Source organism: Loxodonta africana, chromosome 22 (assembly GCF_030014295.1).
Source record: "Loxodonta africana isolate mLoxAfr1 chromosome 22, mLoxAfr1.hap2, whole genome shotgun sequence".
NCBI classification, from domain to species: Eukaryota; Metazoa; Chordata; class Mammalia; order Proboscidea; family Elephantidae; genus Loxodonta; species Loxodonta africana.
The window spans coordinates 28,144,808-28,172,638 of NC_087363.1; the positions used below are offsets into that span (position 1 = coordinate 28,144,808).

The 27,831-nt window shown below is 43.2% G+C and overlaps 2 protein-coding genes across 6 annotated transcripts; both read right to left on the minus strand.

Annotated features, from left to right (window-relative positions):
* Positions 1 to 770: 770 nt before the first annotated feature.
* Positions 771 to 13,439, minus strand: ZNF501 (zinc finger protein 501). Of its 4 annotated transcripts, XM_023547808.2 has the most exons (4): positions 12,793 to 13,439; positions 11,360 to 11,441; positions 8,694 to 8,779; positions 771 to 7,225 (listed from the first exon to the last, which is right to left on the minus strand). In XM_023547808.2, exon 4 carries the CDS (start codon positions 6,981 to 6,983, stop codon positions 6,108 to 6,110), a length of 876 nt encoding a protein of 291 aa, XP_023403576.1. In that variant the 5' UTR covers positions 6,984 to 7,225; positions 8,694 to 8,779; positions 11,360 to 11,441; positions 12,793 to 13,439; the 3' UTR covers positions 771 to 6,107. The 4 variants fall into 4 exon arrangements, with proteins under 4 accessions (XP_023403576.1, XP_064130768.1, XP_010588186.1 ...); XM_064274698.1 differs by having other exon boundaries at positions 8,694 to 11,441; XM_010589884.3 differs by having other exon boundaries at positions 11,360 to 13,439.
* Positions 13,440 to 15,208: 1,769 nt separating this feature from the next.
* Positions 15,209 to 26,997, minus strand: ZNF502 (zinc finger protein 502). 2 transcript variants are annotated; one of them, XM_064274692.1, is made up of 3 exons: positions 26,917 to 26,997; positions 21,041 to 21,154; positions 15,209 to 20,491 (listed from the first exon to the last, which is right to left on the minus strand). In XM_064274692.1, exons 2-3 carry the CDS (start codon positions 21,093 to 21,095, stop codon positions 18,918 to 18,920), a joined length of 1,629 nt encoding a protein of 542 aa, XP_064130762.1. In that variant the 5' UTR covers positions 21,096 to 21,154; positions 26,917 to 26,997; the 3' UTR covers positions 15,209 to 18,917. The 2 variants fall into 2 exon arrangements, with proteins under 2 accessions (XP_064130762.1, XP_064130763.1); XM_064274693.1 differs by having other exon boundaries at positions 21,041 to 26,991.
* Positions 26,998 to 27,831: the final 834 nt, after the last annotated feature.

The window sequence follows — 27,831 nt, forward strand, 5'->3', positions numbered from 1 at the left end:
TCTGCAATGTTGTCTTTAATGCATACTAACTTGTTATATAAGCCAGTTTTTTTTTTCTTTTCCTAATCTGTATCGTTATAGCTATTCTTGCACCAATATCGTACTGTTTTACTGTAAATTTTAGTATGTCTTAGTACCTGGAGGTGGGAGTATTGAGGGCAGGGACTTTGTCTTATTAACTGCTGTATCCTCAGTACCCAGAATAGTACCTGGCACATTAAGTGCACAATAAATATAGTTAGAATGAATGAGAGTATTTATAGCTTTTTATAGACCTCTTGGGGTTGTGGCACACAGCCTTCTATACTTGACATTGCCCTCCTGATCCTACCTCCCCGCCCCCGACCCCACACCCCGTGGGACAAAGAACTAGGTTTGGCCCTTTGGCTCTGGTTTCTGAAAACAACCTGATCAATGAAGATGCCTTTGTTTTCAAAATAGCCCAGCAAGTAGGGGCTACACAGAACCCACACCTGGCAAACTGACTTCCAGAAAGAAGGGGACGTAATGCAGTCATACATATTCATTGATTGTACTGATCATAACTATGCTTTAAGACCCAAGTCATGCATATTCACTGAGGTCCCAATGACTAGGAGACTCGGACCTTGGAGCGCGTCTTTGAGGCCTCCTGGATCTGTGAGAACATCCATGCATGGGAGAGGGAGCAGCAAGCCCCTGGGGACAACAGAGGCCCCATGCCAGGAACTCTCCCAGGCTTTACCTGATGCATCTCTTTGCTTGTCTCCTCTCTGGTTATCTATAATAAGTATAGATAACAATCTCTGTGAATTTTGTGAGCCTTTAGAGTCAGTGAACCCACGGGGTCAGCAAGCCAGCAGGGGCTGGGAGTACAGAGTCGATTTGTATAGACCTAGCTCTGGGTGGCTAGTGTTAGGAAAAGGCTGCATGGGCAGTTGATGAAGAAGAATAAAGTCCTCCTACCTTGTGACCTAGTCCCAGGGGACAAGACAGGGGCCAGCTGACCTGAAGTGCAGGGAGCTGTACAGACTCCTGGGCCTACGGTTGCTCCCTGGTGACCAGGCCTCAGGGTAGCCGAGGTTGAGGTCTGATCTAATTCTGGGTGGTCAGGGTCAGAGAGGAATTGTCAGGGAAGTGACTGGCAGTGAGCAGTGGACATGTGGGAAGGTGAGGCATGGATCCACTTCCAGTTGGGAACTGGATTCATGCTGATCCTTGTCATGCAGTTAGCAATTAAGGTCGGGTTTGCCCACCTTACCCCTTTTATAGTGCAGTTTGTAGCCTCACAGTCCTCGCACCCCCAAACCTTAAAAAGAGCATATGTACTCAAATAAACTGCTCAACTACCCCATAATATTCCTGGGGACAGGAGACAAGAGCACAACTCACCCTTCTAGGTCAAGTTGTCACCTTGACCCCTGCACAGGGTTGCACACCACCTCTTCCTGCACACACACACACACAATTTGAGTTTTGAAGCTAATTCATTTGTTGTTTCTCTTATTTTCCTTCCTCCACATGTCTTACCATTCTGGTACCTTTACCTAATACCAGGTGTTGAACCATCAGCAGAGAGTTGGGGGAGCCCCAGAAGAACCGAGAATTGGCCCTGTCCTTAGGATTCTGAAGAGGTTCATAGGTGCTAACATGCCCCTCCTTCAATCCCTGGAACCCCAGGATGACCTGATCTACCTGCTTCCTCAAGGGAAGAGTCTTTGGGACAAGGTGTAGCACCCACACCTGACTGCCCCCCACACCCTCAGGCCCCATCTTGGGACTCCTGACTAAGGGAAGACCAGTTGCAGCATGGAGAGCTGACCCTTCCCTGCTATACAAGCCCCATTCGTAGAATCCTACCTGGGATATTGTTGAAGTCAGACAGACTGATCCCCCCATATCCCCTTCCCTGGTCCCTGGCCTCCTTCCCCAGTTCTATCTCCAAATTAAGCATCTCTCCAAGAACCCCTTCTTGTTCAGTCTTCCTTGTTGCTAGGTGCCGTTGAGTCACTTCCAACTCATAGCAACCCTATGTACCACAAAACGAAAATATTGCCCGGCCCTGCACCATCCCCATGATCTTTGTTATGCTTGAGCCCATTGTTGCGGCAACTGTGTCAATCCATCTCCTTGAGGGTCTTCCTCTCCTTCACGGAGCCTCCACTTTACCAAGCATGATGTCTTTCTCCACGTACTAGTCCCTCCTGGTAATACGTCCAAAGTATGTGAGACGAAGCCTTCCTTACCTCACCGTATTTCCTAGGGACCCTGCTATATGCACCAGCTGTGTTCCATTCTATAGGAGCCAGATCACCCCGTATGTCCATCAGCCCCAATCCCTGGACTTGCTGACACAAGGGACCCAGAAGTTGAAGGGTATGTCCTGGGGTTGCTCCTGCCACCCTGGCTTCTTCAAGCCCATAGGGGCTGCTGAGCTGCTGTATCTGAGCGAGTGGTGGTGACAGGTCAGATGCCTACACACATTGCCTTCCTCCAGCATCACCACTGCTGCTCCCACCAGATCCTCTCCCAGAGAAGTTCAGGGCAGCCTGTCCTTCCTTTCTCCTGTGAACTTGGCTTCAACTCCCAACAAGACCACTTACCAGTTGTGTGAACTTAAATTCATTACTGAACCCCAGTAACTAAGACTCAGGTTCCTCAACAGTAAAGTCAGGATAATTCCTACCTCACCCAGTGGTTGAGAAGATCACAAGAGATACCTATATAAAAGGCTTAACACAGTTCTGTATGCAAAAATTGCTCAATAAATTATAACCGTTACTGTTATTTCCTCTGAATATGTGCTTAGCTACAGGCTTCTGGCGATTTCTTGCAGTTCTGAGCAAAATGGAAGCATGACTTTTCCAGGGTCAGTTTTCAGTCAGAATCCCAAGGTCACTTTTTGGATAGTAATGCAAAGTGGAAGCATGCTGACTCCATCTTGCACACGAGGCTGTCTAAAATGCAGCTCTACACTTCTCTCTCCAGGACTAAGAAGGAAAGATCTGCGATGAGTTCCATGAAGTTTAGAGCAGGATCAAAGTAGAACCCTCCTCCAAGGCTCAGATTCTAGATTACCGGACCACTGCATGCTACCCTGCCATCAATGCCGCCAGCTCCAGGGCAGGGAAGCTGAGAGCTACCAACTGCCTTCAGCGTCCGTAGTTGGCAGGACTAGGTGTAAGGAGCTGGAGTGGATGCCAAGGAGTCCCCAGACCATCCTGCCACAGATGCAAGCCAAAGGAAGTGTCCCAAACTCAGGGCATCTGCTTTCCTTAGGATGGATTCTTCTCCATCTTTAATCTCAGAGATGATTTCAAAGGTGTGAGACTCAGGCTTGCAGAACAGACAGCACGATGGGCCAGTCGTGGCCGTATCTAAAATCCAAGCTTAGGCATGAGGGGCCCACAGCTCACCTGTTGCATTGGTGTCATTGGCACAGTGGCCTTACGGGCTTACCCTGGCACTTCTTTTGGAAAGAGGCAGAAATTTGAGTTGTAGAAGGCACTGTCATAGGAAAGAGAGCCAGGAATAAGACCAGTTCTACTTCTGGATAGCCACAGAGAGGAAACCCACACCTTCAGTCTTTCTTCCCTAATCAATAGGAATAAAGGGGAGTCTTGGTTTGGTTGGGACCAATTTGCAAAACCCACTGTCTATTTCAAAGTCAGAGTGAAAGGGTATTTCTTATTTCTCCCCAGGCCACCAAGCCAGGACATTATAGTGTGAGAAGAAATCTGAACTCCAAATCCTGATCCCCAGGAGACGGGTCTTTCAGTGCAGTGCAGTGAAGTCCTGGGCAACCCCCACACTGATTTCTCTAGGTATCTAGTCCCTCTCTTAATTTTATAAATGTATTTCATTGGGCATTCATTACTTTAAACTAAGAAAATAAACCTTTGATTTAAAAAGTGGTTTCCACAATTCTAACATCTCACACATCAGTAAGAGGAAGGTTCAATAATGGAAAACTACCTGTAAGTGAGTTTGGTACTGTAAAAACCACGGCTACGCTTGGACTAAAAAGACTAAAAAGTCAACTCTGACATCAGCTGCTTGACTTTGAGCAACCCAAATATCTTCTGTTTTCTTGACTCTGGAATGTGGATAGTAACATCTATCTTTTTTACCTGGTGATTTATTTCCGAAAAAATCAGGCACCGAAAACCCTATGGGGCACAGTTCTACTCTCACAAACACGGGGTCGCCATGAGTAGGAATCAACTCCGCCACAACTGCTTTTTTTTTTTACATGAGTGCTTTTAGATGTCCATTAAAGAGCTCAGCATTGCATGAAGCACCAGAAAAAGTATCCTTTGGTTTATTTGCTTCTTTATAGGTTAAAGAAGCCATTCTTTGCTGTGAAGCAACCCCTGATTCACAAGCATCCCCCAAGACACTGTTCTCCCTTGCTTTTAAAGGCAACTAGTTGTTGGTCAAGAATCCCTGGGTGGTTGTCTTAGTTACCTAGTGCTGTTATAACAGAAATACCACAAGTGGGTGGCTTTTACAAACAGAAATTTATTTTCTCACAGTTTAGGAGACTAGAAGCCTGAATTCAGGGTACCGGCTCTAGGCGAAGGCTTTCCGTCTCTGTCGGCTCTAGAGGAGGTCTTTATGTTTTCTGAGCTGCTGCTCCTGGGTGATCTTGATGTGGCTTGGCTTCTCTCTTCCCCCATCTCTGCTCTGCTGGCTTGTTTAATCTCTTACATCTCAAAAGAGGTTAACTCAAGACAACTCCACACTAATCCTGTCTCACTAACATAACAAAGACAACCCATTCCCAAATGGGATTATAACGACAGGCACAGAGGTTAGGATTTACAACATATTTTTAGAGGACACAATTCAATCCATAACACTGGTGCAAAGGGTTAAGCACATGACCACTAGCCAAAAGGTTGGTGGCTCAAACCCACCCAGAGGTGCCTCAGATGACAGGCCTGGTGATCTGCTTCTGAAAGGTCACAGCCTCGAAAATGCTATGGAACGGGTCTACCCTGCACACATGGGGTTGCCATGAGTCGGAATCAACTGGCAACTTACAACTGTTGTTGGTCAGTGGCGCCACCTACCGGCACTTGAGAACTCAGTATCTCCTACCCTCCTTTTCCTTCAAGAGACCCCATTTAGTGCTGTGCTCCTAAAATTCACAAGTACAGCCACATCTTCCTCAACATGCTCGTACTCTCCATCTCCCACCCCTTGACTAAACGAATGTCTGTCTACTCTCTGCCTTCTGCCCTCTGTTCATGGAAAAGAGAAGCCTAGGGTTTGAAGTGAAACTAGACCCAATAAAACCCCAAACTAAACCCATTGCCGTCAAGTTGATTTCAGCTCATGGCAAGTCTACAGGGCAGGGTAGAACTGTCCCATAAGGTTTCCACAGACCAGCTGGTGGACTTGAACTGCCAACCTTTTTGGTTAACAGTCATAGTTCTTAAACACTGTGCCACCAAAGCTCCAGACCCAATAAAGGGAGGTATCAAAATCTAAAAAAAGCTCTTCCGAATATCCAGAAGTATAATCACAATGCCCACGCAAACTCCAATGATTTCTTTTTTCTGTGATTAAATCTGATTTTTCTCAAGGATAAACCAGTCTTAAATTGCATTCTGCTATTAAATCTAGACATTATCGTTTAGGCTTCCGTAGATAAGCGTGACATCTTAGCTCAATTATAAGAACGTTCTTGAGAAAAAGTACATTATGAGAACCAAAAAACCTAATGCTAAACTTTTGCTCATTTTCGATAGCCAGATTTTTTTAAATAAACTTTTGGAACATCCGTAACTCAACACCAACTAACGGCAGCTAATTACTATATACAACTTATTGTATTCTCAAGATAACCCTAGGAAGTATCCCTATTATTCCTTTTAAAAAAAAAAAAAATGGGGAAACCAAAGCTCAGTAATTTGCACGTCACACAACCATTAAGTGGCAAACGGATCAAATTCTGGACAATGTAGTTCTGAGGCCTATTTCTTAACTTTTTAAGATATATTGTCTCTTGCTCAAAATATAAAACATTCATCTAACCTTAGGAGTCTTAAACTCTCAGGAATTTAGAGGGGGAAAAGTGGCATTTTCATAGAAGCCTTTCCACACTCATTGTATCCCAAGTTTTAATCTCCAGCATGAAGCTTCTGATGTCTAACAAGTGCTGAACTGTGCCTAAAGGATTTTCCACATTCAATACATTCATAAGGTTTCTCTCCAGTATGAATTCTGTAATGTTCACTAAGGTGTGCTTGCTTGCGGAAAGTTTTTTCACACTCACTACACTTATAAAGTTTCTCTCCGGTGTGAGTTCTCTCATGTTCAACAAGGGAAGAGCTCTGACTGAAAGCTTTCCCACATTCGGTACATGTATACGGCTTCTCTCCCGAATGGATTCTCTGATGCTGTGTGAGGCATGCACTCTGATTAAAGGCTTTCCCACACTCATTACACTTGTAAGGTTTATCTCCAGAGTGACATCTCTGATGACGAGTAAGGCATATGCTCTGACTGAAGGCTTTATCACATTCACTGCATTTATAGGGTTTCTCTCCAGTATGAATTCGCAGGTGTTTAGTAAGGGATGGGCTCTGACAAAAGCCTTTTCCACATTCATTGCATTTATAGGGTTTCTCTCCAGTATGAATTCTCAGATGCTGGACAAGGACTGCTTTTGTTTGAAAGGCTTTCTCACATTCATTACATTTATAAGGTTTCTCTCCTGTGTGAATTCTCAGATGCTGAGTGAGATTTGACTGTTTACAGAAACAAGTTCCACATTCACTGCATGTATAGGGCCTCTCTCCTGTGTGAATCCTCTGATGCTGGGTAAGAGATGATCTCTGAGTAAAGCACTTCCCACATTCGCTGCATTTTGAAGTTTTCTTCTGCATGTTAAGTCTCTGGGGTTTCGCTTGGAGTGAAATCTGGCTGGAACTCATGCTGCTTGTAGGACACCGCTGGGGCTTCTCTCCAATAAGTTCGGATTTAGATGAAAGCATCTCTGAAATTCATGATACACGCAAGGTGTTTCCTCAGTAATGATTATCATTAAATAAACACTGTTCTCCTGGGAAGGGTTTGTGTGTGTATGTGGTGTTCTCCCAATCATTCCTACAGAATTTCCCTTCTTCCTTGTTCAGTGTGCATTTTCAGTGGCTCCAAATGAGAAATCCAGATGACCGACCTCTCTGACTCTCCACTTCTTCCTCAGCTAACTTGACACCAAGCTTGGTCTTCCTGCCTGAAAAGAAAAATTACAAAAGCAGCCACTCATTACAGAAGATGCTGAGTATAATGAATTATTATAATGTTGCCAAAACATCCTGAATCAAATTTGGCTCCCAGGCTTAGGTTTCTACTTTCAGCTCCACCACTGTGTTCACCTGATATATTTATCTTTTGAGGCCTCAGTTTTCTCATGAATAAAATGGTGAGACATTCATTCAATAGATATGTTGAGTACCTACTATGTGCAAGACACTGAGCTAGATGGGGAAAACAGATAAACAGACTCTCAGTGAATATACCAGCCTCACAAAGTTGAGAGGATCAGCTGCGACAATACATTTAAAATCACATCGTAACAGGAAAAGGCCACAGCAACAAAAGAATCTGTTATTAGAACTTGACAATTACAGTAAAAGCCCAACTCTGTGCAAGACAGTCATTCTTTACTCCAGAATATTAACACTTTTACTAAAACATTATTTTGTCTTCTACTGGAAACCCTGGTGGTGTAGTGGTTAAGTGCTACGGCTGTTAACCAAAGGGTCAACAGTTCAAATCCGCCAGGTGCTCCTTGGAAACTATGGGGCAGTTCTACTCTGTCCTACAGGGTCACTATGAGTCGGAATCAACTCGACGGCACTGGGTATGTACGTAAACCTTTGCATCTAATTGGAAAATATATTCTGTACTGAAATTTTCAATTTCAAAAATACCATTAAGCATTGATATATTAAGAATTGAGAAAGAGTTAACATATGGTTTAGTGAATTAGGCATTTTTTTTTTCAATATTTGGGGGGGGGGCAAAAGAAAATGTGCCCTGTGCAGAAAAGGGGACCTGCATTGTAGAATCTTGACTTGTATCCTCTTCTCAATAATACGGAAAGTCGTAGTGAGCTGGGAAAAGATTAGAATAGGTGACACAGAGCGGATAGAAATCAGAGGACAGGCAGGCAACAGATTAAATAGCATCAAGTCTTACAAATTCTGTAAAATTTCTTACGACTGATTCTGAAATAGTCAAACACTAAAACCAAGTCCAAGAAATCTGGGTCATCCAGATTTGTGTCCAGAGTGATAAACAGCAGGAAAATATGAGAGACAAGTGTCCTACATTAGGGTAGGTTATGTTTTGGGGAAAGTTACTGCCCATCTTTAGTCTCCACTCCTCCAAAAATATATGAAAAGTAGTTATCTTCTTGCAACCCTGGTGGCGTAGTGGTTAACAGCCACAGGTGCAAACCAAAAGGTCACCAGTTCGAAACTACCAGGTGCTCCTTGGAAACCGTATGGGGCAGTTCTACTCTGTCCTACAGCGTTGCATGAGTTGAAATTGGCTCGATGGCAATGGCTTAGGTTTCCTGTAAGCATTACCTTGGCAGATTAGTGATAAGTAAAACGTATTTTCCTTCCAAGATTTCAAAGGTGACCCAGGATCTAACTTTTGCTAGGCCCACCTCACATCTTTCCTTATTCACTCACCTGGATAAGGTGTCTCTTTGGGCCTCTCTTTCTCTCCAGAACACTCAGCATCTATAGCTTTCCCCTTACGTCCAATTGGGAAATCTCTAGGTTTGAAAACAAAAGTCACGTACTGAAAGAAAATCAGATATCACTGTGTGTTTACAGAAAAACAAGAGTGAGGTGGTGCATAGGAAAGAAGGTCTCACAGGACAGTGATTTGACTATAGCGTTACAGTCCAGAATTTGGCCCTCACCTTTGTAGCCATAGAAATCCTTCAGAATCTGAATGATGTAGGAAACAGAAAGTCAGTATACAATTACAATGAAAAATTTCTATGCTCCATGTCTAGTGGTTAACACATTCTACGCTCCATGTCTAGTGGTTAACACATTCTCTCCACTATAGAAAAATGGTATGAGAATCAAATCAATCTCATCAGGACATTCCTCAGGAAGCACAAAATTGGAGACAGAGAAGAGTACTTGAATAATCTTAATGATATCAAACTCTCAAGCCCTAATGCCCTGGGTAAGAGCACACAGAATCAGAGAACAGAGACTGAGGTGCCACACATCAGGGCAAGCTCCTCACTGGATGGTGCTGAGACATGCAGACATTCTTGCTCTGAGGCCCCGTTTCATTTCAGTTTTCTCATTACACAAGTTACACATGAATGTATCCTCACAGTAAAACACCTGGACAACACAAAAGTATGTAGAATAAAAGTTATTTTTATAGTCATCACCACCCCACCATTCAAACAAACAGATTTCCTTCACCAAACATAATCATTATTAAGTTTGGAGTATATTCTTTTAGTCTTTTTTCTATATATTTTTCCACACACAAATAGAGGTAGATTCTTTTTACCTAAATAAAATCCTTCTATAGGTACTGGTCTGCAATTTGCTTTTTGTATCACATAAGAATGGGTCTTAGAGGTCACTTCATGTTGATATATATGGATCTACTGGGGGCTGAGAGTCAGCTGGCACACACTGCTATATCTGCACCAGCTGTTTACAGTGAGAGGCTGATCTGAGTGGGCAGTGCCTGTACCCACACTGGTTGTTAAACATACTGAGTATCTTGCCTGGACCTCTCTCTCTGTCCTTACCAGTTATATGAACTTCCAGTACGGATATACCATTGTCTTGGTTTGTGAGTGCTGCTGTAAGAGAAATACCACAAGTGGGTGGTTTTAGAGAACGGAAATTTATTTTCTCAGAGTTTCAGAGGCTGAAAGTCCAAATTCAGGGCACTGGCTCTAGAAGAAGGCTTTCTCTCTGTTGGCTCTGGGGAAGATCTCTTTCAGCTTCTGTAGATCCAGCACTCTTTGGCTCCTTGGCGATTTCCACATGGCACGTCTCTTCCCCTCCTGCTTGTACTTGGTTCTCTGTGCCCGAGCTGCTCTTTTTATATCTCATAAATTAGTAGGTTTAAGACACATCCTACACTGATATGGCCTAATTAGCATAACAAAAATTAGCATAACAAAGATGACCTTATTCCACTGGTATAGGAAGTAGGATTTTGGGGAGGCACACACAATTCAATCCATAACAAGCAGATACAAAGATAAACTCCAGGTGGTTTAAATCAGTAAACACAGAACCAACATTCTAATCACACTTTTACCTCCTTCATTTTTTCTTCCAAGATAAAGTGGTTTTTTTTCCTATCATACAAAGGGGAAACCCTGGTGGCATAGTGGTTAAGTGCTACAGCTGTTAACCAAGAGGTTAGCAGTTCGAATCTGCCAGGTGCTCCTTGGAAGCTCTACGGGGCAATTCCACTCTGTCCTATAGTGTCGCTATCAGTCAGAATCGACTTGACGGCAGTGGGTTTTTTTTTTTTTTATCATACAAAGGATATATGCTAGTCTTTGTATATCTATACATGCTATAGATTCTTTGCATAAGATGTTCTATAATTAGTCCAGAAAGGAAATCACTTGAAATCCTACCACCAAGAGAAAATACAGTTGGCTTTTTAATAAACTTTTTTCTAGGCATCTCTCAACGCTTATACACATATACAGACATAAATGTGACACATGTATACATTAGACTATACCAAATTCTTCAGGACATAAATAATCATGATCTATTCACAAAGTTCCTATAACCTGAGATCACTTTGCCCAGTACTATTCTTACTGGGTTTGACGGCATCCAAGTTCCACATTGCCTTTTGACAGCCAGTAACAATGGCAGCTGTGATAATCTAGGCTCTTATTCCAAACAGGTCCAGGAGCCCATTCTACATTTCTGAGGAAACAATTACCTTTGCAATGGGTCTTCCAGTAATTTACCATCAGGTTCCCCAGATCTGACCACTACAGCATGAAGGTATCATTTAGCAATTCAGTGACTAGTTTCAAGGTGTTCCACCAAAAGACTGCAGAGGGGGTAGCTCATCTTGCTGCAGTTCAGTTACGTGTAACCAGAAATTAGTGCATTCTCTGTCCTGTCCTATAACCAATTAATTCATAGCCTTCTTCTACATTGGGTCACTATCTAATTTGAGTAAGATACTGCCCATTTCTGGGTAGTCTGTGGTTTAATCTGCAGTGTCCAGGTGTAGCAGTTACTGGTGGGTCCCACTGTAGGTCTGCCGCCACTTGTGAACGAGAACGCCCATAAAAACCCCAACCTCCCCTCTCTAGCTAGATTTCACTTACCCAGTGACAATGTGTTAGGAACACAAACAACACTGACTTGCCTCCTCGGAGCGCTTCTTTTGAAGGGCAGGGATCTGAGGCACTGAGGGAGGAAAAAGAGCCATCCATAAATTATCAGCCTTCTTCCCTCATACTCAGGACTCAGGGCAACCCAAGAACAGCTTCTCCCTAATCAAATGAGTATTTTAAGTCTAAAGGAAAGCACATAATTCTCCTAGAAGAGTATCACTGATGACAAAAGTCGCTAAGTGGGTAGACTTCAGAGACACAGCAACACCCAGAGAAAGAGGGCAGACCCTCCCAAGGACTAAGCATAATGGGATAAATACTGTTTCACAGGAGATAAAGTTGGAGCCTAAAGGCTTCCAAATCTACTGGAAAATCCACTGATCTCAAAAGTCAAAGATTGTGGGGCAATAAGACCAGCACTAGATTGAATCAAGAGGCCTGGATTCTAGTCTCGGCTCTCCCGCTAACTTGTTCAGTGTCCTGAAACAAGTCACTCAGTCTCACCGGATTTGTTTTCTTATCTGTAAAATGAAGGTGGAAAACTAGATAGGTAAGGCCTCTTATTCTGTGTACCAATATTCTGTGACTCTTTAATTAATTCTAAAAATCTCAGGTCCTTTGAGTACATCTTTGATTGTAGCTGGTTTTTGCAATTAATTTATTTAAAAAGTACTGAGCACCTACTATGTATCAACCAGTGAGGTCAGCGGTCCTTGTTAAGAATGTGCTGAGTCAACAACAGGGCAACTCCCAGCAGTTATTCACCCACAATCGTAGGTGGAGAAATTTCTGGAAAATAATGAGGGCTGCCTCTTCAAATGAAATAGGGTGGGGAGAGTATGTTGGAAGGTGTTGAGGACCCCTTAACGGACCCCTTCTAATGAAAGGAAAGAATGCTGTATTAGAAGGCAGGGACCTGGTTTCCAGTTTAATCCACCCCAGTCCATTAGAACCCCTATCTGACAGTGAACAAACTTCTTTTCAAACGTTTAGTCTAATATTCAGCTTAAATGTGAGCCACACCTCTTCCCTGTGGAAAAACTTGACTTTTCCAAGGTATTTCCTTTCTCTACATTCTCACAGAATTTGCATATCTACTGTAGCACTTTCCATTCAGTGTGTTAATTCTCTACTTACATTTCTGTCTTCCACCACTAAATTTGAAGACAAGTATGGCCGGGGCTCTGAGGTTAGATGCTCTGGGTTGGAATCTCCATTCCACCATTTTTTAGCCAAATGGTCCCCGGCAAGTTACTAAACCTATGTGTGCGCCACTTTTTTCAACCGTTAAATAGAGATGATATCGACAACTCCTTCACAGGGTTGTGGTGATGAATACATGAGTTAATACATGGAAGGCACTTAGAAAAGTGCCCGGCTGGTAAGTATTCAATAAACAGTACCTGCTGTTAAAATATTATTACCATTATTGCATCTATACGTCTTCACATAGTACCGATTTTGTTAGTTGCTGTTGTCTGCTGGGTCCATTTCAATTCGTAGCGACTCTATACGACAGAGCAGAACTGCCCCCTAGGGTGTCCGAGGCTGTAATCTTTACCGGAACAGACTGCCAGGTCTTTCCTCCCGCAGAGCGGCTGGTGGGTCCGAGCCACCGACCTGACCTCACCTTTCGGTCAGCAGCCGAGTGCTTAACCACCGTGCCACTACGGCTCCTTCTGCCACCGGTTAGAGAAGGATAAATACTCAATGAAAGGATAGAGGTAATGACCACACATACATTCTTATCCAACCAGCACAACTCTGCGAAGTGGCAACGGAAGGAATAGTATTTGCTTCCCGGTAATCAGAAAACTAAAGCGGAAGTTCGCTGACTCGCTCAAGTAGACGGAATTGGACACCACGCCTTCCGACTCCTAGACCCGAGTTCTTGAACAATCTTCCGCCTCCCCTCTTCACCGCAAGCTTTCCCCAGGCATCGGGCCTCCGCCCCTAAGGCTCCTGCCCGATCGGAAGGAAGAGGCGCTGCGGTCAGTCGGCCCCCTGGGCCCAAGGGCGGTCTGGGGCTGAGCCCGCCGCAGCCGAGTACAGCAGGAGCCGCTCCCCAGGCAGCGCTGACCCGGCAGCACCTCGCAACTCTGCGCCGGAAACACGCCGAGGACGCGCTCCGCTGCGTGACGTCATCAGCCCGCGCCGGGCGGAGAGCCGTTACTGTCTCCTCTCTAGGAAGGTGGAGGGGGGGCTGCTTCTGCGTGCCCTCGGGCTGGGGGTTGCCGCGCCAGGCTGGGGAGCCTCCAGAAATGCTTGTAAACCCATCTCAGCCTGCTTTCTCCCAGTGTAAAGAAGCCCAAAGTGAAATTGGGAGTCGACCCAAGGGAGCTCTTAGAAGCAACCAAACCCACTGCCACCGAGGCCGTTCCCACTCATAGCGGCCCTATAGGACAGAATAGAACTGCCCCACAGGGTTTCCAAAGCTGTAATCTTTCTCCCGCTGAACGGCCAGTGGTTTCGAACGCTGACCTTTCGGTTTGCAGCCCAGCGCTGAACCACTGCGCCACCAGAGCTTATAGGGAGCTCTTACTATGCCAATTCATACCGCCCCCGGCCACATTTATCTTCCTAAAATACTCCTTTTTCCTTGTCATCGCCCTTTGGAGGTTCTGAAGACTTCCACAAGCTGGTCTCAACCTTCCTTACAGATATATTCTTTCCTGTCACAAATTGACCTCCTCGCAGGAACTCCAAACACCTTACTTCCTCCATTCACTGCTTGGGTTTAAATCCCAGATTTTCAGTGTGTGAACTTGGGTAAGTTTTACTTCTCTGTGCCTGTCTCCTCACTTATAAAAAATAGTGGTACCCAATTCCACAGGGTTGTGAGGATTAAATCAGGTAAAAATTACTAAGAACGTCTGACACTTAAATGTTGAGTAAATGTTAGCCTATCACCCGTTCCTCAAATTCCTGCTCCAGGTCCCATTGTTCCGAGTTGGCTTCTCTACCTTTCCAAACTCAGAGGTGCCCCTACCCCAAATGCAAAACTTCAGATCTTGCTGGTCCTCATTCAGGAGATACTTGCACACACTCGTTCATCCTGACAGGTGTATCCAGGGATGAATGTGTGGGCAGCAGAGCACCCGACCCACTCCATGAGACTATGCTAACCATCACTTCCCTGGTATGCGGTACATAACAGGCACTCAGTAAATACTTGTCGAAGAAATGAGTGAGATGGCAGCAGTGAAGTTACCTGCTTACATTTCCAGATGGGCTGCTTTCCCAAAATGGAGTCCCTTTGGGAGGCTGAAATTAGGAGTGGAGATGCCAGACTGAAGCCGTTGCAGCCACACTTACCATAACTGACCAGTTAGAAAGGGGCCCTTTGTAGAAATGCCAGCTGACACGTCAGGGAACAATAATGCCTTACTTTTTACCAAATGCCACATTCTCAGCACTTCTCTGAAATCACATGGCAAATTCTCCCCAAAGCTCTAACATCCCCACAGGTCAGAGAGCCTTAGCCTAGTCATTTTCTATTGCTTTTTAGGCCTTAAAAAAATCTTTAAACCACAGCGTCTGCTGCATGGAAAGTAACTCTGGAGTGCGGTACCCTAGGCAAACCAGGTTCTAGAAACAGGAATCTGGGGCTTAAGAGCAGTTTGGAATATGGGCCTTTGAATGAGATGTGAAAAGTGGATAAGAAGCATGAACATCAAAAATTTTCCACAGAACTAAAATGACCTTAGCCCTGACGTAGCCAGCGGCTGACCGGTAGTGAAACTGGAGCCAGCTGGGGTCAAGGTTAGGTTTCTGCATTACGAAGGGAATAAAGGTCAAAGTGCAAAACCAACTTCTTCCTCACCCTGTAACTCCCAGGCAAGTCTGAGATCCTGAGGGCAAAAAGTTTCTCTATCTCTTGAGCTCCTCCATCCTCAGGAGTGGGGCAAGATTGGAGCTGTAAGTGATCCACTCTGTAACTGCCACAAGTAAAGAGGCACCATGGAGAGGTATAACCAATAGAGAAATCTGAATGAAGGGGACAAGAAGGACTGGAGTTGAAACTTCACCTGACGTTAGTTCCGTAACCTTTCTCTTGTTGTTTTGAGGCTGTAAAGTGGCCTCCTCCCCGTGTCCTTCTGGAGTTACAAATTAAATTGCAGTGCACCAAGAATCAGCAACACATTCCAGTTTTCATCATATCACTATCCAGTGCAGGCCATGAGCTCAGGAAGTGTTTCCTCTTTGGGATTTCTAAGCTCCAATTGCTCTGCTGTCAAGCCAGCATCATTGTCAAATCCTACCTATCATATGTCACAGATATTTCAGGTGACATAGCTGTGCCTCTGCAGCTATGTGAATCCTTCTCTTCCTGTTGACCTAACATCAACTCATATGTGACAGCACTTTAACTGTGATGGGACTTTTAAATGCCTAATTTGTTTTTTTTGCTACAAAACACCACGTTTTCTTATGGGGTCCTCTACTTAATACAACTACATGCTGTGTGTCTTGGGGAACAGGTCAGGATTCTCCTCTTGGCAAATACTTCATGGCCACACACACTCACCATTCCTGTTTTCTAATGGTAACTTTGGGTCCACATCACCACCTGCTGGCTGGCATGAAGAAATGTCTGACTCAATATTTTAGCTGAGTTCAACAAAAATTTATTGAGCACCTTTTAAGTGCCACACATTGTGGACACGAAGATGAGTAAATATCACATGTCCTGTGGAGCTAACAGTCCAGTGGGAAGAGGAAAATTTGTAAACAAACCATTACAATACAAAAGAATACAGAAATAATACAAAGTGAATGACATTAGAGACAGCTTTCAGGAGGCGTTGCCTGAGCATATTTATACATGACCAATGAGTTTTGCTGCAAGGAGGAGCAGGGAATGGAATCTGAGGCAACAGGAACAGTACGTTCAATGGCACCTTAGAGTCCAGTTGTAGAATCACAAGGAATTTGCACTATGGAACAGAATGTGCAAGGCAGGGAATGGCAGCTGAGGCTGGAGATGTAGCACAGGCCAAATGAGGAGTCTTGGATGACTTTTTAAGGGCATGTGGCTTTATTTTGAGAGAATAAAGCTGCCATAGTTATGTCTGAGAAGGATCATCCAAATGAAACGTAGATGACCTAATGGGCCAAGAGACTGGAAGAGCTGTTAGGAAAATAGAAAATAAACTCTGAAGACCTGACCTAAAGCAAGCAGTGGATATGGCTTCCAGATTTAGAAAATAATGCCAACAGGGTACATTGGTTGATTGGATGTGAAGACTGATTAAGAGAGAAGATTGAGGGGAAGGGCAATAGCTAGGTTTGGGGTCCACCTGGAGTGACAAGGTACATGATGGGCCAGCAAGTGAGAGAAAATCAGAATGCCAAATATGTGCATCAGTGAGAGTACGAAGTGAGGGCAGTGCAAAGAAGCGACGATTTCCTTCCTTTCCTGTTTCCCCAGGATGTGAACATGTGCCAGACTCCCTTAGCATCAGGATTAAATTTTAGAAAATTTCTCACAAGAACTTAGAGATAACGTCTAAGCTAAGCTTTTTCCATTTCTTCCTCAAAAAAATTCTTGCCCTATTCTACTTTCCACTGAAGTCTCCAAAGATAGCATATATATATATAACTAAGTATATATGTTCCTATATATAAGTTCTTATATATAAGTTCCTAAAAATCTTTTGATGAGCAAGGGTTAATTAAAATATATTTATTCAATAAATAAATACTTACTGAACATTTACTATGTACCAGAAATTAATCCTGTATGCCATTTTTCACTTAGGAATACAGATACATTGAGGTTTGCTTTTATTAGCGTATGTACATATATACTTTTTTTCATGAGTATGAAGTTTTCATAGTATTATTTTTTCCCACAGATATTAATATTCTCAATTATGAATTCCCCTGTGGCAGGTTTTCAGAGCATCATCTTCACAGCTGGACAGGGACAGTGTATACACTATTTCTGTCACATTCCCATTAATGGAAATTAATGCCCCAAACCAATGCTTATGTGACAGTTCTGGAAAAATCAAAACTCAGTTCTGAACAACCAACCGTTTCAGAATCAACTTAGTTCATTTTAAAAGTCATGCTTTAAAAACTGGCTAAGCCTTGGAGTTCAGAAACTTCATTTCAAATACCAAAGGCTATCCTCCATGTTCCAGAGCTCGGTCTCTGGATAGCAGTAAAGAACATGAAAGAGATTAGAAAAACAAAGGGGAACCCATGCCTTTTCCTGCAAAAGAATAAAATGTCATCATAGTCTGTGGCAAACCATGCTATCTTGATTTTTCGGAATTTAAAAGCAGGTAATTCTCTCTAAAAGTCTTTCCAAATTCCTTTTGTAAGTGTTTACCTGAATATTCCCAACCATCAAGTAATATTCTTGAATATGAATATACGAGAATATAAAATCTATGATTTTAGCCACCAACAGCCTAATTACAGGAAATCCAACCCTCTCAGCTACAGCTGTCAACACTCACTTTAGAACTAGCCCAAAAGCCTCCCTCCCCCAACTCCAGCCAACCTAAAGGGTCTTCTCCATTAATGTTTTCTCTTCCCTAATGGCCAACAAATTGAGTCCCACTTTGCTTGGGCCTTTTACTCCTAGAAGGGTTCTCTGCCCTGGCTGCAAACCAGTGGTCCCGCCAAACATACAAGACACAGGTGTAAACCTTAGTCTGGGGCACAAATATGTTGGTACCTTGCTCTGTCACACCCAGACTTCCTCCTCAAAGGCCTTATCACCAACAGCTTAGCTCAAACCAATTCTCCCCTGGTAAGCCAGTATCCCTCTGGTACAGAAGTTGGGCCTTCTTCTTCCTATCTCCCTTTCCACAAGCTGGTATCACTGAAGTCTCTCTTGACCTCCTACTTTCTTCTGAGTCTCAAATTCCTCCAAAGCTTGAAAAGATCAGGAAAGATATTTCTCACCCTGATAAGACTTCTTCACTAGCATATCTGAAGGGATCAGCCCAGTTCTTGCCACATATTCCTTTACTAAATTATTGAATACAGATTCTTGCTCTTCACTTGTTCCTGTCTCCCATTCATAGGACCACTTCCCACTGTGCTCTACAGGTCAGGCAGCCTCCCCACAGCAGCACAGAGAGGGCTACCTCAAACACTTGGAGGCTGCTCAGCACTACCTCAGAACTGTTAACACTTTCAGAATGACAAGTAGTGTTTGGGAAAGCACCTCAACCAACTGGCCAGAGAACAGGAGTAACAAGGTGGGGTAGGGCTGTAGCAAAGGAAACACAAGTGCTAGCTTAACAAATGCTAACTCAAGATACAAAGTACATGGCCATGAAGGAGCGGCAACCTGCAAGACTTTATAGGAAAAGCAGGAACTTCCTTTCTACCCTGTATTCCCAGATGCCAACCAGAAATAGGCTCTGCATTCTCCAGGTGCCCACTTCCATTTCTGGAAATACTCTTCTCCAAGCACAGTAGCAAAGACTCCTTTCTCCTTGCCTTCAGGAACTCCATCTGCCCCTCTTCCCCACAGCCATATTCCTAGTTGCTCTCTAAAGAAGCTGTCATACCTAAAATGCCAGGATTATTCACAACTGTGGAGTTTCTGATGTCTGAAAAGGACTGAACTGTGTCTGAAGAATTTCCCACATTCAATGCATTCATAAGGCTTCTCACCAGTATGAATTCTGTAATGTTCACTGAGGTGTGCATACTTGCGGAAGGTTTTCTCACATTCACTACACTTATAGAGCTTCTCACCAGTGTGAGTTCTATGATGTTCAGTGAGAGATGAGCTATGTGCAAAGGCCTTCCCACATTCCTTGCATTTATAGGGCTTCTCACCAGTATGAATTCTCATATGCTGAGTAAGACAGGTATTCTGATTAAACCCTTTCCCACATTCACTGCACTTATAGGGTTTTTCTCCAGTGTGACTTCTCTGATGCCGAGTAAGGCAGATGCTCTGAATGAAAGCTTTACCACATTCACTGCATTTGTAGGGTCTCTCTCCAGTATGAATCCTCTGATGCTTAGTGAGTGGGGTGCTCTGAGTAAAAGCTTTGCCACATTCCTTACATTTATAAGGCTTTTCTCCAGTATGAATTCGTTGGTGTTTGATAAGGGATGGGCTTTGGCAGAAGGCTTTTCCACATTCCTTACATTTATAGGGTTTCTCTCCAGTATGAATTCTCTGATGCTGAGAGAGGTTTGCCTTCGTTTGGAAGGTTTTCCCACATTCATCACATTTATGGGGTTTTTCCCCAGTGTGAATTCTCTGATGCTGTGTAAGATTTGAGTGTTTCCGGAAGGAAGAGCCACATTTATTGCATAAATAAGGCTTCTCACCAGTGTGAATTCTCTGATGATGAATGAGGTGTGTGTTCTGATGGAATGCCTTCCCACACCTGTGACATTTATAAGGTTTCTCTCCAGTGTGAATTCTGTGATGTTCAGTGAGATGTGAGTGATTGCGGAAGGAATTCCCACATTCATGACATTTATAAGGTTTCTCTCCAGTGTGGATTCTCTGATGCTGAGTAAGAAATGATTGACATCGAAACACTTTCCCACACTGTTCACATCCATACGGTTTCACTCCAGTGTGAATCCGTTGATGTTGAACAAGGAATGAGCTACGACTAAAGGCTTTCCCACATTCTTCACATGAGTAGGGTCTCTCCCCAGTATGAGTTCTCTGGTGTTGGGTAAGGGATGAGCTCTGAGTAAAAGTCTTTCCACATTCATTACATTTCCAAGATTTTTTCTGGGTGGAGAGGGTTGGGCATTTACTTTGCTCTGAAATCTCACTGGTGTGTATGCTAGTGGTCTCCCACTGATGCAGGCTCTCTTCTGTAGAAACCCTGAGATGTGGAACAAGGCTTGAGGTCGAAAGCAAGCTTTTTTCGAGGTTATAGTCTTGGCTAATTATTTCCGGAGTTGTTTCCTTGTGGATGAAGGTTATTCCCCCAAAGCCTCCTTCTTGGAAAAGGCATGGCCTGGGAAGCTCTCTGGAAGGGCTTTCCTTCATGCCCTCGCATGCATGTTTTTCTACAAACGTAGAATCCTGGTGTTCATTCTCTTGGAATCTCTCTGCTACTACGCCTGGAGAATCAATTTCAGAGACTTCTTGCTCTGGGGCAGGCCTGTTCTCCCAACCTGAAAGAAATCATCAGAGTAAATGTCTCCTGTGCAGAGCACAGCAGAGGCCTCTGAAGTTGTGTGGACCTAACTCTGACCAGTCTCAGTAACGGCCTGTGAGTAATGGTGAGTAAAAGCAAACAGGGCAAGTAATTCAGAATTAAGCTGCATCTGGGTCAAGTGTTTACCATTAGTGAGGAAAGCCTCACAGAAAAGAGCAGCTACACATACCCAGGGAGTCAGAGACCCACAGGCAATGGAGAAAAAGGAGAAATAACACAAAACAGTAGGCTAAGATTAAGAAAAAACAGGAAACATGGACAGTTTGTATTCAGACAATGGACAGTCGGAAAATGATAAAGGACAAATCCTGAAAATAAGAGAGAGAAAACGAATACTGGCGAAAAGTTGGCCTTAAGCGACACTCACCTCCAACTGTCCCCCACATCCCTAAAACAGAGGGTAATTTTATCTCTTTAGCTTCTGTCAAGAGTTTCTCTTCCAAGACTTCCAGAGGCTTCCTACTGCCCAGCTATTTCTCCCACTGGTTGTCTCTTGCTCACTCACCTGGGCTGGTCACTCTTGCACTCCCTCTCTCTTCAGCTCCTTGCATATTCAACATCCACAAATCTTCTCTTTGCTTTGACTGGAAAACACCTCAGATCTGGAAAACTAGGGACCCTGCTCAGAGGGAAAAAAAGGGAGGACGGATATAACTGTCCCAGTAAACAAAAAATGGTAAAAGTTGTCTAAGGTTGCTCCCTAATAACTCATATCAAAGGTGAAGCAACATGAGTGCCTCAGCACGAATTGGAGTTGGCTTGCAATTTTCTGGGTTCACAAACTCCATTTGTCAGCTGTCCAAGAATTGACAGATTCAGACAGACTAAGATACTATCAAATACTCAAGAGCTTGATGGATAAATCAGACTGCCATTTATTACCCTACAATGATAAAGATAATTATGAAATGAATAGGAATATTCACGTCAATTAGTACATTCTATCAAACAATAATCTATATGAAAAGTCAATCAATATAATCAAAAGATGTGTGAGGAAATGGCCTTATAGCAAAGCTAATGCATCAAATCTGATCCATCCACCCCCACTATATGTCCAGGGGCCTGGGCAGTGGTTAGGGAGTCCTCTCTACTTGATAAAAACCAGAGATAGACCGACTGTCCTTGGATGTTATACCAATTAAACAGTTTTTCTTCAGACACAGCTCAATTAAGAGTGTAGGCTGTAGTTTTTTAACAACAAAAAAAAAATTTTTGAAATAGTTTTTTGACTTACAAAAAAGTTACAAAGATAGTACAGAGAATTTCTGTGAAGCCTGGTGTTTGAAATGTCTCTCCATATAACCCCGGCGTGAAAAGAATTGCTAACATTATTTCAAGGAAGTAAGAAGACAGAGAAATGGATTTTTACCAGAGTCAGAAGCTCTGCAAGTATGGAAGAACAGAATGAGACAGCTAAAATACATAATGAGGCTGGTCCTATAGTCTTCTCATTAAAATCTGTGCCTCTCCATTTGATTCTGAAGATCTAAGAGGATCCTATCTGGGCTTTCCTGATCCTCTTACACAGAAGGGGCATGTCTTAGTTACCTATTGCTGCTGTAACAGAAATAGCACAAGTGGATGACTTTAACAAACAGAAATTTATTCTCTCACAGTCCAGGAGGCTAGAAGTCCAGATTCAGGGCGCCAGCTCCCAGGGAAGGCTTTCTGTCTCTATCAGTTCTGGGGGGAGGTCCTTGTCATCAATCTGCCCGATCTAGGAGCTTCTCAATACAGGGACCCCAGGTGCAAAGGATGTACACCACTTCTGTTGCTTCTTTCTTGGCAGTATTAGGTCCCCTTGCTACCTGCTTGATTCTTTCTTTTATATCTCAAAAGAGACTGACTCAAGATACAAACTAATCCTGTAGATTGAGTCCCACCTCATTAACCTAACTGTCTCTAATCCTGCCTCATTAACATCATAGAGGTTAGGATTTACAACACACAGGACAATCACATCAGATCACAAAACGGTAGACAACCATACAATGCTGGAAATCATGGCCTAGCCAAGTTGACACACATTTTGGGGGGACACAATTCAATCCATAACAAGACAGAAAGGGGGCCTGCCAGCTACCACACAACCCTACAGAGACTCATGCAGTAGACTGAGATTTAGGTGTAACAGTGCTGGACACTGGAGAACAAACAGGACACAACCCTATCTGCTTGAAGCTTACATCATAGCCACACAAAGACATTAAACCAGTAATTACAAACATGGGAGGTACAAAAGTACAGAATGCTACAGAATGTAGGGAAACGGGGACCTAGCCTAGTCTGGGAAATTAAGGCTCTCTAAAAAAGGAATAGGCATTAGACAGGTGATAAGAGAAAAGAATATACCAGAGAGATAGAACATAATATACAAAAGGAATCAAGCTTAGCACTTTGGAAGAATGAAAGACAGCCAGTAAGGCCAAAGTATTAAGCACCAGAAATGAGACAGGAAGCCCCAGGCAATCAGAGACTAAATCATATAGAACCCTGCAAGCCATTTTAAGGACTTTACCTTAGAAGCTGCAGAAAGCCATAGAAGGGGCATAAAAAGGTTTAAAAACGGAAGTTTTAAGAAAAAAAAAACACATTCCTCTGCCTGTAGTGCAAGGAATGGATTGTGTGTAAAGGGTTGGGGGTGGAGAGGGAAAGACGAACACTGGCAGACCTCTAGGGAAGTTGTTTCAATAATCCAGTAAGGGAACTAGACTAACTAAGAGACAAAATCAGCCAGCCTGGCTGCACATTGAGCAGAGGTGTTCAAGAGAGGAGTCAAGGGTAATTCACCAGTTTTTGGCTTAAGCAACTTGAAACCAGTCCCCTTTAGTCAGCGTGGGAACACTGGCTTGGGGAGGAATAAAATGCATTTAGTTTTGAAAAATCCAAGTTTAGAGGAGGACATACATGTCTAGAGTGGAGGCGAGAGGTGTGGGCTGAAAACATGTATCTAATTTTGCCATAAAGTCATTAATTGAAATCATGGCAGCAACAGTTAAGATTATCAAAGAAGTGTGGCTAGAAAAACCTCGGCAGTGAATCCATAAGTTTAAATTGAAGTTTAACTATGATTTTGATTTAAAAGATTCGAAACACCTTAAGCTGACATGTATGGTAATAAAAAAAGATTATTTATAAATTACGCTGGGACTGGTGCTTAACCACTTGGAATAAAAACACTTAGTGAGGGTCCTACCCCACTCCACATACCAAAACAAATCCAAACTGATAGAAGAGTTAGGTATAAAAAATGAAACCACAAATGAAATGTTAACAAATGATTGTTTCATTATGGGGTTAGGGTAGACTTTTCTAAGCATTATGCAAAAAAGCACAAACAACAAAGGAGACAATGGATAAATTTGACCACGGGGGGAAAAAATTTCTATATATCTAAAATACTCACAAATAAAATTAAAAGACAAGCTAGGAAAAGTATCTTTGATCTATGTCAAGGGGTAGATAGATCTCATAAAGACTTTTTATAAATGAGTTAGCAAAAAGGTAAACTGATAGAAAAGAGGAAAAGTACAACAAATATAACAAGAATGACAAAAGACCAATAAACATATCAAGACAAAGTTCTATCTTTGTGGTAATCAAAGAAATGGGCACTGAAACAATGGTAAATTTTAATGTCAAATTAGAAATCTTATTTTTAATGTTAAAATTCAAGACTGGCAAAAGTGCAAGGAAAGAGGTTTTCCTACACCACTGGTAGGAATATAAACTGGTAGCATCTTTCTGGAAGTGATTTGATAAAATACATGGGTTGTAGTTGGGAGGTCATGACACAGAAGACATGTTCAGTACACACAACCCTTGCAATGTCTCTCAGAAACTCTTCAAAGCAATTAGTATGTCATAAAAATCCCTATATCTTTTGACCCAGAAATTCTACTGCTAGAACTTTCTCAAAAAGAGAAGTAACTTCCCCAAAAGGAAAAAAAAACTAAATTATTTTATAAAAACATCCTATAAAAACATCCCCTATGGTGTTGTTGGAAATTATCATTGTTTTACTGTTGAACAGTGAGGTTTAGCAAATTACAGTATTTCCACTTGGTGAAAAATTACATAGCTATGAAGATAATTAAAAATGAATATATGTGACTATTTGGGAAAATATTTGTTTTAGTGTATGAAAAAAAAAACAGGATATTAAAATTCTGAAGTACAACATAACATATATATGTTAAAATACTCATATGAATGAGATCAAGAAAGAAAAGTAATCATCACTGTGGTGACATGTGAATTCTGAATGTTTTTCTCTGCTATTTCCTAAACTTCCTCTATACCTACATTTAGTTTTGTAATTTTTTAAACCTCTAAGAATATACATCAAATTGTTAACTGTGATTATCTCTAAGAGATAAGGGTATGGTATACTTTTAAGGCCTTTTTGTAATGTTTCAAAGTTTTCCCACAAAAATGAATAACCTCTGTAATCAGAGGAAAAAGTGAAAAAAACACAGTGAGAATCTGGCACAGAGATTTATATACAAAGATCAAATCGTGACTACAATTGTAAAAACCAGGTAAATGAAAACAGGCATACTGATGATGGCATACCAATATGATAGAATATTATGAAGCTACTGAAAATCAAGTTTTCTAAGACTATTCATGAGAAAATACAATGTTACAACAGGATGATATAAAACAGTGTAAACAAAAATTATAAACACATATACTAGCACTAAACACATATACTAGCACTAAGTAAGCATTCGGTAAACAGAAACTATTACTAATACACAGATACAAACAAACACACACATAGAAAAGGGTATGAAGAAAAATCACCAAAATATTAACATTTATCTCTAGGTCAGTTAACAGATGATTTTGCCTTGTACTTTACACTCTTCTATATATTTCACTTTTCCTACAAAAAACATGCATTATTTTTGTAATAAGAAAAAAATTGCTATTTAAAAAGTGAGAGATCCAGTGGATATGTGGTACTGGCCTCCCATTCTGAATGAGATGAAAAAGGGGTCAGGAAACTTCACTCAGCCACAGCCCAGGTGAGTGGGCACCGAAGACAGGGTAGTGATCTGAAAAAGGTGACAAATTAGATAGTGTCTATGAGTCCTTCCAGCTCTAACATTCTGTGAATCCTTGATTAAACCAGTTAACTCATAGAAGGCATCTTGTACCTATCACATCTGCAGCCTTGGGTCATTAGGAGCAGTGGGCACTTCCACAAGTTATGTATTCTCTCTGTGCCTCAACTTCTTCATTAAAAACTGCAGATGACAGATTGTTGTGAAGATTAAATAAATTAGCACAACTGCTCCGAACATTGCCTGTCGCACGTTGTTGTGTGCCATTCGAACTCAAAAACCAAACACCAATGAGTCCCCTCTGACTCACAGCAGCCCTACAGGAAGGAAAGAGGAGAACTGCCCCATGGGGTTTCCAAGGCTGTAATTAATCTTTACAGAAGCTGCCACATCTGTCTCCAGGGAGCTGATGGTGGGATCCAACTACCGACCTTTTCAGTTAACAGCTGAGCACTTAACCACTGTGCCACCAGGGCTCACAGCGACTCTATATGAAAGGGACGAGCTGCCCCATAGGGTTTCCTAGGCTGAAATCGTTACGGGAGTAGGTTGCCAGGTGTTCTCTCCTGAAAAGACGGTTGGGTTGGTGAGTTCGAACTGCCAACCTTTCAGTTAGCAGCCAAGGCTCCTTGCCTGGCACATGGTAAGTGCCAAATAAATGTACTTTTACATATTATCACAACTATTGGCTCCCAGCACTAGTCTGGGGGCATCTTCCAATTTGGCAAGCTACAACGTCACTCATTTTGTAACACGCCTCTGAATTCTGTATGTTTGGCAAATACAGTCAGTATCATTTTTTTTGCAAGACATACATGCTACCACATACATGCTATTGAGTCTTGCGAAGAAAGCAAGGCATGAATAACTAGGCAATCCAACTTGGAGATGTAGGAACAGACTGTATACTCGGGAATTCTAACCCAGGTCCTGAGACTCCCAGCCCAGTGCGCTTTACACGCCGTCTCCTATGGGGCCGGTTCCTAAGCAAGTGTCTGAGCTGCAGCGTGGGATGGGACTCTGGATGGCGAGTGGCAGAGGCTGGTATCCGGACCGAGAAATCTGACTGAGCCCGAGGATTTCGTTTCCGGACACGGCTCCTATCCTTTGTTCATTCACTCATCACTCAATCATCATTTATTCATTTCCCTATTCCATCATTTTATTAGACATCTCCTGTGTGCCGGGCCCTGGGGACTGCACCGCTGAGGCTGCAGGCTGGGAGCGCCCGCGTCTCGAGCTGCACGCGCAGGCAGCTCCCGCTCGGAACCCGTCCTTTTCCTTCCCCCGGGCCCAGCTCGCTCACCAAGAGAATCGGAGGCTCCCCGCCGGGCCGGAACTGGGGAGGGCGCCCCCGACGCGCACGGCGGCCCAGGGGGCAAGCCCGACCCTCCGCAGCCGGAAGAGCAGTGGCCCGACCGGAAGTGCGTCACAAGCGGCCGCGCGCTTCTCGTGCTCTCTCCGCCGCTTCTCTAGGAAGTGGGAGGGGCGTCTCGATGTGGGCCTCTGAGAAGGCGGACCGGGTCCCTTTTCACTCCGAGCCCTGAGAGCCCATCAGGGACCGCCGTGACCCGGAAAACAGTGGCTACCTCATCCCCTATGGAGACCGGAGATGGGGACATTAGATATGGAAAGCGTACTGAATAGGCGCCAGAATGGGTCATCTCAGTAAGGGACTAATATATTCTATCTGCTCATAATTATTTTGTGAGCTCAAGGACCCTAATTAAGAACCTTCAATAATCCCCTAAATAGTCAGAATAAAAGACTAACTCCCAATAGAGGCCCACACACACTGACCGCAACTAGCAACATCTATAATTCGGCTATCATTCATACACATTTTCCTCTAACATAACTGAGTTCTCATTGGCTCCCTGAAATCGCTTTCCTGGTTCTGATCTGACTCTTTTTTTCCAGAATTTGCCCCTTTGGAATATTACCCCTCCCCTTTATTTGTTCTCTCCGCATCTCAGCCGTCCAAGTCATAGTGTTTCTTCAAAGCCCAGAGCCAATCCTCATTTGGCCACTTTGGCTGTTGCCTTCACTACTCTTTGTACTCCATTATTACCCCTTCAGAGAAATTCCAGCTGTAGCTGGCCCCCTACTCACTGACCCCCTTAATATACACACATGCGTCCACTTTCATAGATGGGTTATAGGGGAGATATAAATGACACATTATGCCCCAGGGCAACTGTGTGACCAGACTCATCTCTAT

What these genes read in the sequence shown, in the direction of transcription:
- ZNF502 (XM_064274692.1), bottom strand. Translation starts at nt 21,095, where the DNA reads ATGTTGAATATGCAAGGAGCTGAAGAGAGAGGGAGTGCAAGAGTGACC. An exon ending in TGCAAGAGTGACCAGCCCAG is followed by an intron (nt 20,492 to 21,040) that starts GTGAGTGAGCAA and finishes GATTTCTTTCAG; the next exon opens with GTTGGGAGAACAGGCCTGCC.
- ZNF501 (XM_023547808.2), bottom strand. Translation starts at nt 6,983, where the DNA reads ATGCTTTCATCTAAATCCGAACTTATTGGAGAGAAGCCCCAGCGGTGT.